This window comes from Coptis chinensis, chromosome 7 (genome assembly GCF_015680905.1).
Source record: "Coptis chinensis isolate HL-2020 chromosome 7, ASM1568090v1, whole genome shotgun sequence".
In the NCBI taxonomy this organism is placed as follows: Eukaryota; Viridiplantae; Streptophyta; class Magnoliopsida; order Ranunculales; family Ranunculaceae; genus Coptis; species Coptis chinensis.
The window spans coordinates 3,053,693-3,065,250 of NC_141462.1; the positions used below are offsets into that span (position 1 = coordinate 3,053,693).

An 11,558-nucleotide genomic window follows, 5' to 3' on the forward strand; every position below is an offset into this window, starting at 1 on the left:
TCCAGATTCTGCAAGCGGGTTTAAGGTTTATGCGTTAGCTCAATGACCGAAAATTGTGCCAACTGCAGGAGGTAATCTAATAATCTATTATCTCTGTCCGATGGCCACTATACTCCAAAGGATAAACTAAAGTTGGCAGTTACCATTAGATCCTGTTCACTTCACTCTTACTGTCTTTCAGTAAGAGGAAAACAAGTTGCATTTCCTTGCTTGGTTTAATGATTGGTTTTTGAGCTTCAACTGTTTTTGGAACTCAATTTGGGTTAAGGCAATACCCCTCACCTGCATTAATCTTTCAAATAATGGTTACAATTGTCCTCCTCTACAATAATACCCAATCAGACTAAACGTTGCTTTGTGTATTACAATCAAACCACCAACAGACTTTCAGTGGATAACATATGCTGACCACTTTAACATAATCTACTTTAATATCAAAAACTATAGTTCCAGTATGGAGTATCCTTTTCACCCTCTGTACAGACTCATTTTTGCTCCACAATGCCAAACGCAAGCCTTTAGCAGGACTGGTAATACCTTTCATGAGACTCTCCTTCACGCGAGAGCAAGTGAGGTCTGGAAATAGCACAAGACTAAGTGTCGGTGACTTTAACCTTGCAGCTCTCTACATTTTCAAATGTGCGTTATATATCCTAAGCATATACTTTTTCTTGTTCTCTAAAGCTATATGGAAGAGGCAGCGAACCCCGCACATCTCCAAAAGCATTTTCACCACGAGAAGGGATATCGGAAGGCACAGAATCCAATACAGAATCAGGGATGGCATCCAAAGTCTCCTCGAGGAAGGACTTCAGTGTCTACAAAGATCAAGAACAACCAGAGAAATTTCAAAGCAACGTTAAATCCAGTAATTAACAACTGAAAGCGTTTGTAAATGAGTTGTTTAGGTGTGCTACTTTTATTGCAGGAAAATTCAAATCCTGAATATCATGATACAAAGAAGCTATGTGATTTTTTGAAAGGAATACCATAGCTTTTTAGCAATATTTTCTTATTAATCAGACATTATTTTAAATGTGTCGGATGAGAGAACACAACTGCTAAAACCAATCCCAACAATCCATCAAAAAAGCCATATAGTGGAGAAAGCCTAATTTAGTACATACCTCACAATGGCGTAGTGCAGCATCAGCCTTGCGCTTCCACAAACCATTTCCAGGTTCTGAATGGAAAATGCCAAGTAAAGGCTGGAGAAAAAAAAAACGAAACACATTTAGGTATTAATATGCTTAGCTGCCCTGCTTTAGATTCAAGTAATTCCATGAACACGACAAGCAACAAAATAGATGATTCTAGTGCACAACAACAATTTACAAACTTAGGATACTTCGCAGACGCACTCCACCACTTATCTTTTTAAATTGATCAAGCACCTAATTCATATACAGAAAAACTGTTGTTGCACCGCACGACCTGAAAAGTGGAGAAGTTCTAAAAATTCTATAAGACAATGGACAAAATAATGCTTGTTCAATCACACGGTACTTTTCATTGACCTCTCACAAACTAATTGTTTTAAAATTCTGATCACGGAGTCAGGGGGCAGCCACTTTCCAAGGCATGAAGCATGTGTATGGCTCAGCTCACTGTCTATGGTGAAACCATGAAAGCCAAGTTGAGACATGCCTTTTCAAAGAATAAAATAAAAATGATATAATACTGAACAGGTTTTTTGCCCCCCTCCTTTTCTAATTGACAAGCAGCTTATCTAATATGGGTCATAAAGGAACAAGAAGTATCAACCTTAAGAACGTTAAGTTACTGAAGCATATGCAGGTAACGTGCATATTTTTTGCAAGAGCAAAAACAAATAATTAACTAAACAAAAAGAACAAGAAAACCATTGGGTGATGATACCAGAACCCCGCCAGCATTAACAAGTTACTGATCTCATTTAAAACGGGCTTGCCAATTCAAAAAACAAAAAAAAAACAAGAAAGTATGGATTAATTCCTTGCCAAAATCCCAGCCAAACTCTTATGTTTCACACTCTCTTGATAGATTTAACCTAAAAAAACGTTCAATACTTGATCAAGAGTGTGTCTTGCCTAAACATGGATATAAAGGATCCTGCTGTCTTTTTAGCACTAAAGAAGTAAATGCATACATGAGTATGACTAGCATAACTCTGACAGATTGTGGAATTCCTACTGAGTACTGACCTTAACCATTTGTCGAATATTTGGCTTATAAGTTCCACTTTTACCCAGAACACAGTCACCATAAAGCTGATACTGTTCAAGGACCTGGAGATCAGTGCATAGTCAGGATGAGTTGACACATTAAGCTGGCTCTATTAAGAGAATTGTATAAGCCAAAGAACCTGACGGCGTGAAAGACCAACACCAGGTTTGCCATACACTGAGCTATCAATACATCCCAGCACAGACCAGAGGCTGCCAAAAGGAATCCATCAGTTGATCAACTGTCCTTAACATACAATACTAGAAAAGAAAATTTCCTCAAAGATCATACTATGCTATCTGAGAAGGCCGAAAATTGAAAAGCTGATGATATCAACGTTGCTATTCTGTGTATTCTCCTCCAAGCGTTTGGAAATTTAAAGGAACTTTTGTCTCTTCCCACAAGAAGACCTCAAATAATAAGGAATGCTAATTGCCGTCATACACTTTAAATTTCTGAAAGAGAAAAGGCATAACTGTCTATTTATGAAAGACATGAACAATCTGTTGGGGACATTACAGGCCCCAAAAGAGTAATGATGTCAAGCAAGATAACTGACAGAATCACCATTGAACCTCATCACTTTCATACAGTCTACAATTATATCTAAATGATCAACCCGTATAATGTTGTCAACAATCCAAAGAATAAGTGCAATCAAATCCATTAGTCTTAAGCAAAAACAGTATGAATATTCAATGAGACAAAAGCTGCATCCCCAAACTTGTGCTTTAGGCAAATTGCGAAAGTAAGAAGCCTTCCCAAAGGCGGGGTGATTTCTTCCTTCGATGCGAAAAACATTAGCAAATACATACAGATATATAATACTAATTTTTAGTATTTATCAAAAAACAAAATAGCAACAACGAAAAAGTTTTGCATTTTTCGAAGCTTCAAAGAAATTTAGTAAATACCGAAGTACTATATAAAGGAAACCCATTCATTAAACAGTAAGACTGTATGGTGAGCAAGTTATTTAACAACCACGTATCATGAAGTTTCATACTTATTGTAAGCTGCTCGTCCAACCATCACCCCGTGAGCTCCTTGTCTTCTTGCTGCATTGACCTACACAAAGAAAGCGCGGATACCAGTTTCAATTGAAATACAAAAACTTGTCAAATTACATCAATAATAACAAAGTGAAATACCTAATGAATTACCGAAGTCGTCTCAAGAGAAGTTTTATTTTTATTTTATGGATCATTTTAAAAGTCTAATTTGACTAATAAGAACTCTCGTATCAATAGAATGAGAAAACACAAAGTAACTCATTATTGACACTTAACAAGTACTCCTACTACAAACTGAATCACTTTCCCTGTATCCACACAAATAATTCTATGTAAGCGTCGCCAATGTTACACACAACTAGATCCAGTTAAACAAAAGAAAGAGATACTCTCAAGTCTCAACCAACGAAAAAAAAGAGATAAGAGGTATCGAGCTAAGCAAAAAACCACTTCCATCAATGTAATTGTATGGAATAAATTTGAACAAAAGAAGGAATCAAGAAAATGATGGTATAAACAAGTATATAACAAAGCACTTCATACACCATAGAGCTATTCAATAGCTTGAGATAAATAGCTGCTATTATTAGGGTAAAAACAATACAATCGCTCTTACTAAGTTGTGAAATATGCATGCAAGATGATACGCACAAACAATCTTCACAAGTTCCTCATCAACCAAAACAAGTTAAGATAAACTATGACTGCCTGACATGGAAGAGGATTGTAATCCAAACATATTAAATATAATATCACTGATTGTCTTATTCTGCTAGCCACATATCATAATAGTCCTTGTGGAATCACTGCACAACAAATTATCATTTACTATTTCTATTTTTAAAAAAATAGAAAAAAAAAAGTTATATATTGCATATGATTACCTCATCAATGCATGTTATACCTCCATTTAATGTGAACTGTAACTCTGGAAAATCACGCAAAAGGCCAAAGTAGTACTCGTATCTGTTCATCCAAATGATAGGCTGTGTCAATTGTAAATAGAGTAAAACCTAAACCAGTATCCCAGGTTGCAATCTCTTGGCTCTAGATTTACTCATTCACTGAACATGGAAGATGGTATTTATTAATAGTAAAATAATCTGTAAGAAAATAGTTAATCTCCATAAGTCCCTAATACTCTTGCAGGCAGGGGAGATATCCTTGGATGCCCCAATATACTGTTTGTACTCGTTTTCTTCTTAACTATATCCCTATCCCTATATAGTCGGGCATTTCATTTCTTTTAAAAGTTGGAAACTTAATTGACAAACGGGACAACAAATAAACTTACTTCAAGGGAGGAACTTTTCGATTTGCAGCAGGACTTATGCCATTGAGCAATGCCTTCCGTGCATGTACAATAAAATGTTTAGTTGGTGACTGAGAAGCAACTGTGTAGACAAAATCACCTGTAATCGAAAATGGAAAATATATGGTGAAAAATCTTACAAACATTAGGAGAAAAGATATGCACCCTTAAGTCTTATCATACCTAACCTATTAAAGTGGTGCATGAATGAAGCAACATGTTTGTTTTTAGTACTTACAGGTAGCTTGCCACTTATTCTAACTCGTATGTGGTGGACCACCATTTTTGTGTACTTCTTTTTCAGCTACTTAAGTAGTAAACCACTCATTCTGCTACTTACAAGTACCAAAAGTGTAAGCTTGAAAACTAGGCTTCGACAAACTTATAAGTAGGAAGCACTTATAAGTAGTAAAAAATAAACGGGCGTAGTTGAAAATTTGGACTCCTTGGCTAGCAAGGTATTACCCCTTATTTGAAGGTATTAAAATCTTACTGAGGGAAGGGTGAAAAAAACCCCCATCGGGGAGTGAAATAGTATTAAAGTCTTATTTTGTGGTGAGTGAATGATTGAGAGAAAACTCTTTTAAGAAGAACTGAAGTCTTAGCTTATTTTTTGGCTGTTCTTTTTTCAGTTTACGGGTGTTTTATTAAGTTCTCGCTTCCGCTAGTTTAGATTCACATCACATAAGCTCATTTTATTATGACATGTAAAACAAAAGGAGATGTTAAGAACGGCGAGTAGATGGCCATGCAAGATAGTAAACATGTAAAACTAAGTCACCAGTACCCTAGTTTACCAGCACAAAACAATGAAGAGCTGCCCGAACATATAATGAGAAAGTAGAAGGAAATGCTTATCCAACTCTGACATGTATAAGTTTCCCAAGTCAGAGAGTATAATGAACTGGGTCATGCTTCAGGAAGGAACAGTTGAAGCTGATATTATAAAGTTTTCAAAAAACAAAACTTTCTTTTAAAAAAAGATCCTTACAGAGTTCATCGTACGAATCATGATCATCAAGACCTATTCGGCATTTCACACTGACAGGGGAATCACACTTGTTAGAAATTGCTGACATAGCTTCCCCAACAAACTTCCCTTGTGAAAACCAAAATATCTATATCAGGCTACCTTGGATGTGGATAAATCCAAACAGATTAGATGACATAAACCGAAAATTCCAATGAGCACCAACATACCTTTGGATCAAGCATGAGCCTAACACCAAAACAGCCATGTCCAGCTACTTTTCCACTAGGGCAACCGCAGCTGGCATTTCAATCACAAGATCTTAGAACTGCGTAAAAAGAAAGGAGGGGTAAAATTATGGTTGAAAAAGACAAACTTGAGATTAATTTCATCATATCCATAGTTATTAGCAAGTTCAGCTGCTTTTGACAAGTTGTCCAAATTACTCCCACCAATTTGAAGGACAATAGGGTGTTGATCAGGTGGAAATGCCAAGAATCTATCCTGAACCAAGCCAACAATGTTATGAACCATATCAGTGAATGTTAATACCAGGACATCGACCATAGACTAAAAAACAGTACCAAATTGTGCTTCTGATGAACAATAGTCTCCGCTACAACCATCTCAGTGTAAAGCCATGCATGCTTTGATATAAGTCGAGCAAGTGTCCGGTAATGGTTATCAGTCCAGTCCATCATTGGAGCCACACTGCATTATTATTAATATAGAAGAAATAAATACCAAAATGCAACTTGTTATTAGACTAACAACTAACAAGAAGTCGAAAATGATGCTGACCTGAACCATGGAGGAAAATATTGCCTGGCATGTTTTGGATACTGCTTCTTAGTTTGTGAACAGAATGTTCTAAATTGAAATGACATGTTAAAGGACATTCTTTGATGGTTACTGGTGGTAAGCACTGAAGCAAACCGTGTTGACACAGAACATTTCAGCATTGTTGTTTCAATCAGATTTAGAGAAGAAGAGTGTGTGTGGCTTTTTGCCGCGAAGCTAAAAGATGAGAAGATAGACTACGGTTCGGTAAATTGCGAAAGCGAAATCTGTCGATATTGTCATCCACACGACTACACGACTAGGGGCGCCAGTTTTGTACTCGACCTGCTGACCCGACACGAAATTAGCGGGTTCGGATTCCGGTCGGAAAAAAAGGGTTTTGAGTCATTTAAGGATTGACCTGCTGAACCCGTCAACTGAATGGGTTGAGTTAGGTCACATGTGTTAACTGAGTAACTCATTAGTAGACTCGATTTGTTCTCGGGTCTAATGGGTCGGGTCATCAACCCGTGACCAGTATAACCTATTTTAAGATAAATTTTCCTGTTTTTTAAAATTTGGATATTCCAACTACTTAAAATAAACTACTAAAACTAGATAATTGCAAGCAGTGGGGGCATAAGCGGAAGTAGAAAAAAAAAAAGAGATGGATTTGTGGTGGGGAGAGAGAGAATTGGATTTGATTGAAAAGTAATGAGAGAGAGAGAGAGAAGTCGAAATTGCTCAAGAATGAAAACACAAACCAACCAAAATACTTTTTGGGTTACATACTCCTGTCAACCCAAAACATTCGCTCCGCTAACTTGATTAGAAAGATTAGCTGTCATATTGATTTATTTGATAAATATATGTTTCGTTATTCAATTTTCATTGATATATAATTGAATTATGAATATATATATAATCATGAAATACTAAATATTTTACATATAGATTATCTATGAATCTGATATGAAATTGTCATGCTTGCTTAGCGGGTTGATAACCCATTATATAGACGGGTTGGGTTTGAGTTTGACAAACTCAACACGTAATTAGATTAGGTTTGGGTTTACTCTCCTAAAACGTGACCCGAATATAATACAACACTAATCCAACCCAATACGACCCATTGCCACTCCTACACACGCCCACATAGATTATAGAATACAGATTATAGAAAAAGGAAAAAATAAAATAACTAACCTTTCGATACACTTGGCAGTCACATTTGACCACTGTTCTCAAAATGGAATCGAAGCCGTCCAAGTTCAATGTATCTTTTAATCCCAATTGCCAACACACTTCCCGAAACAAATCCAACTTCCTCAATCACCTGATTCATTTAACCGTTCACCCTCACACAGCCACTCACTCTGCTTACATAAGCGCTCTAATCACAGCCCCTGCGCATTCTAGCAAACACCACTAACATTTTTACTATATAAACAAAAAAACATATATCCACTCATCATTCGTCTTTCGTTCGCCACACTTGTTTTTTTTCATCAGTCAATGGGAACATCAGTTGGAGCTATGAACACAGCTTTGTTGAAAGATTCAAAGTTTAGAATTCACAAATTTCATGGTTTAAGACCTGATCATTATTCCACCACTCTTACTCGATTCCTTCATGTCTTGCCTCCATCCAACTCTTCTTCTTCGGCTATTAAAGCTGTTTCCGCGGTAAAAATATTAACTTTGATCTATTATTGTTGTTATTAGCTAGATTATGTATTGTAAAGACATTTTCCTTATTAAAAATTATATATTGGTTAACTAGCAAATGTAATTAATTAGTAATGATTCAGAGTTTGCTTATTGTCTTTGTAGCCAGTGAAGCCCGACACTTCTTCTGAGGCTAAGCGTAGTAAAGTTGAAATTTTCAAAGAGCACAGTAACTTTATCAGATACCCACTGAATGAGGAATTGCTCACAGAGGCTCCAAACATAAATGAGGCTGCCACTCAATTGATCAAGTTTCATGGAAGCTATCAACAGACGAATAGAGATGAACGTGGTACAAAGTCTTATCAATTTATGCTTAGAACAAAGAATCCTTGTGGTAAAGTGCCAAACAAATTGTACTTGGCCATGGATGATTTGGCAGATGAGTTTGGAATTGGAACGCTTCGCCTCACGACTAGGCAAACCTTTCAGCTGCATGGTGTTGTGAAAAAGGATCTAAAAACCGTGATGAGTACTATCATTAGAAATATGGGATCAACGCTTGGTGCTTGTGGTGATCTAAATAGGAATGTTCTTGCTCCCGCAGCACCTTTTACAAGGAAAGATTATGTCTTTGCTCAGGAGACTGCAGATAACATTGCTGCACTACTATCCCCTCAGTCTGGCTTCTACTATGACATGTGGGTAGATGGAGAGAAAGTTATGTCAGCAGAGCCACCGGAAGTAACCAAGGCTCGTAATGACAACTCTCACGGTACAAACTTCCCGGATTCTCCAGAGCCAATATATGGAACTCAATTTTTGCCTAGGAAATTCAAAGTTGCGGTTACTGTGCCAATGGATAACTCGGTAGATATACTGACAAATGATATTGGTGTTGTTGTGATTTCTGATGCTGATGGGGAGCCTCAGGGATTTAACTTATATGTAAGAAGATCATGCATTACTTTTTTGGGTATTTCTAGCTAATATAATGCCTGTTTTATCTCACTTTACTGATAATATTGTGTTTCAGGTTGGAGGTGGAATGGGAAGAACGCATAGAGTTGACACCACTTTTCCTCGTCTAGGAGAACCACTTGGTTATGTGCCAAAGGAGGATATACTATATGCTGTGAAAGCAATTGTTGTCACCCAACGAGATAATGGAAGAAGGGATGAGCGGAGGTACAGTAGAATGAAATACTTGATCAATTCATGGGGGATTGAGAAGTTCAAGAGTGTTGTTGAACAATACTATGGAAGGAAATTTGAGCCTTCCAGAGAGATACCAGAATGGGAATTCAAGAGCTACCTGGGGTGGCACGATCAGGTTTGATTTGAAGCATTAGGTTACTTACTAGATAATTTGCTGAAGATGTAGTTTTATTTATCTAGGAGTTGCATAGGTATGGCTTTTGCCTTTTCCTGTAAGCCTATAAAAATAACGAAAATTGGATCCTATATTCCTATCGGAAGGATCCGGGCCTGTATGATGTTCTCTCTCCATTTTTCTGTTTTTTCCTTTTGTGTTTGTAATCGATGTATATTTTCTTACAGGGTGACGGTGGCTTATTTTGTGGGCTTCATGTTGATAGTGGTCGTATTGGGGGGAAAATGAAGAAAACTCTAAGAGAGGTTATTGAGAAGTACAACTTGGAGGTGCGCCTGACTCCAAACCAGAATATAATCTTGTGTGATATACGCCGTGCGTGGAAGCGTCCCATAACAACTGCTCTAGCACAAGCTGGACTGCTGGTAAGAAAACTGATTCTTTTGCTTTTGCTGCCAATTATAAGAAAATGGCCGGTACTGTTTTACTATCATAGTTGGTTAATGGTTAATTTGCAAGCAACAGTATGGCTCTTTCAAAAAATGTTGCCGAAGGTATACTGAAAGAACTGGCAGAAATAAATTCATATGGAATATAAACAATTACCAAACGGAGATGCGATTTCTGACCTAAATGATGTCACATGGCTCTCATGTGTTTTCAATTCAATTAATTCATGATGCCACATGGTACTAAAATCCTATATTTGAATCATAACAGCTTCCTAAGTATGTTGATCCACTGAACATAACTGCAATGGCATGCCCAGCATTACCACTGTGCCCACTGGCTATAACTGAAGCGGAACGGGGAATACCTGACATCCTAAAGAGGGTTCGAGCTGTATTCGACAAGGCAAGTTATCTACTCAAGTCTTTCTGATGTTCAGACTATGATCTACTCAAGTCTTTCTGATGTTCAGACTGTATGGTTATTTGTTTTGAATTGTTTTTGGCAAAAATTCTCATTGCGTCTTTCTCTGGAAGGGATGACACTGTAACCCAAATTTTGTATTTTATATCATTTATTTGTGTGATTATTATAGGTGGGCCTGAAGTACAACGAGTCAGTGGTAGTAAGGATAACTGGCTGCCCAAATGGATGCGCAAGACCTTATATGGCAGAGCTTGGACTGGTCGGTGATGGACCAAATAGCTATCAGGTATTTCAAGCATTTATATAGAAACGCCTAACCCTGTAGAGTTGAAGGAATGAAGGTTGCAATATATAAATATGTAAACGAAAAATTGGTTCAATAGTGTTCTAGAATGTATTTGCAACTTTTGAACCTGATAATCAATGCTATTCTCTTTTCCTTTTGAAACAGATTTGGCTTGGTGGAACTCCAAACCAGAGTTCATTAGCGAGAACGTTTATGAACAAGGTCAAAATTCATGATCTAGAGAAGGTTTTGGAGCCATTATTTTACTGCTGGAAACGTAAGCGCCAATCAAAGGAATCATTCGGCGATTTCACGAATCGACTGGTAAGTTATACAATTTTGAAATTGTATTACTGGTGAAGCACCCCTTGCAATTTTTCTAATACAGAACCCACTTATACTGTGCCATTAAATACAACATTTCAGGCGATTTTATCACTGGATTAAGCATCATGTCTGCCAATTCATACATATTAAACTGATTAGATTGGAACTTGCTGTTCAGGGCTTTGAGAAACTCCAGCAAACAGTTGACACGTGGGATGGGATAGTGGAGGCTCCATCAAGGTTTAACTTAAAGCTTTTTACTGATAAGGAGACGTTTGAAGCCATGGATGATCTTGCCAAGCTACAGAACAAAAATGCACACCAATTGGCAATGGAGGTTGTAAGGAATTATGTTGCTGCTCAGCAAAATGGCAAAGGAGAATGAATTACGCTTTGGTGCAAACAAGGAAGTGCCAGATTCTATTTTTGCTTTTATTTGTGTTGCTTGGTGTATTTATTGGAAGAGTGCGTGAAGGCCAACTTTTTGCGGAAGCTTGAGATTAGAATAGAAACTCTGTATTTTCCTAGCAATGTAACGTCTGTTGCCTAAATCTAAAGCCTATTCACAAAATATCTTGAGATGATAAAAGCAATGAGTAATTTTGAATGGACGCCCGCATATAATTATAACATGGAAAAAGGAATCGATTCTATGCATCTTGACATCCATCATTTAATAGTTATTTACATATAAAAAAAGTATTCCAGTTCAATATATGGCTAGGTGGTATCCAGAAATCTTTAATTTTCTTTCTTTTTTGCGCGACTACCAGCTGCTATAGTATAGC

General features: G+C 37.1%; 2 protein-coding genes across 2 annotated transcripts; one reads left to right on the forward strand and one right to left on the reverse strand.

Annotated features, from left to right (window-relative positions):
• Nucleotides 1–243: 243 nt before the first annotated feature.
• LOC147485231 (uncharacterized) lies at nucleotides 244–6,588 on the reverse strand. Its single transcript, XM_086570806.1, has 12 exons — nucleotides 6,302–6,588; nucleotides 6,085–6,211; nucleotides 5,877–6,004; nucleotides 5,731–5,800; nucleotides 5,522–5,624; nucleotides 4,513–4,630; nucleotides 4,103–4,184; nucleotides 3,212–3,273; nucleotides 2,345–2,417; nucleotides 2,184–2,267; nucleotides 1,128–1,208; nucleotides 244–818 (listed from the first exon to the last, which is right to left on the reverse strand). Exons 1-12 carry the CDS (start codon nucleotides 6,460–6,462, stop codon nucleotides 654–656), a joined length of 1,254 nt encoding a protein of 417 aa, XP_086426932.1. The 5' UTR covers nucleotides 6,463–6,588; the 3' UTR covers nucleotides 244–653.
• A 1,068-nt stretch (nucleotides 6,589–7,656) lies between these two features.
• On the forward strand, nucleotides 7,657–11,341 carry SIR (sulfite reductase). The gene is made up of 8 exons (XM_086570804.1): nucleotides 7,657–7,966; nucleotides 8,114–8,896; nucleotides 8,985–9,281; nucleotides 9,509–9,706; nucleotides 10,002–10,136; nucleotides 10,327–10,443; nucleotides 10,609–10,767; nucleotides 10,949–11,341. The coding sequence occupies exons 1-8, from the start codon at nucleotides 7,796–7,798 to the stop codon at nucleotides 11,153–11,155; spliced, it is 2,067 nt and encodes a 688-aa protein (XP_086426930.1). The 5' UTR covers nucleotides 7,657–7,795; the 3' UTR covers nucleotides 11,156–11,341.
• The last annotated feature ends 217 nt before the right edge of the window (nucleotides 11,342–11,558 follow it).

What these genes read in the sequence shown, in the direction of transcription:
- LOC147485231 (XM_086570806.1), bottom strand. Translation starts at nt 6,462, where the DNA reads ATGCTGAAATGTTCTGTGTCAACACGGTTTGCTTCAGTGCTTACCACC. An exon ending in CGAAAAGTTCCTCCCTTGAA is followed by an intron (nt 4,185 to 4,512) that starts GTAAGTTTATTT and finishes TTGGATGAACAG; the next exon opens with ATACGAGTACTACTTTGGCC. An exon ending in GGACGAGCAGCTTACAATAA is followed by an intron (nt 2,418 to 3,211) that starts GTATGAAACTTC and finishes TCCTTTTGGCAG; the next exon opens with CCTCTGGTCTGTGCTGGGAT.
- SIR (XM_086570804.1), top strand. Translation starts at nt 7,796, where the DNA reads ATGGGAACATCAGTTGGAGCTATGAACACAGCTTTGTTGAAAGATTCA. An exon ending in CTATTAAAGCTGTTTCCGCG is followed by an intron (nt 7,967 to 8,113) that starts GTAAAAATATTA and finishes TTGTCTTTGTAG; the next exon opens with CCAGTGAAGCCCGACACTTC. An exon ending in ATGGACCAAATAGCTATCAG is followed by an intron (nt 10,444 to 10,608) that starts GTATTTCAAGCA and finishes CTTTTGAAACAG; the next exon opens with ATTTGGCTTGGTGGAACTCC.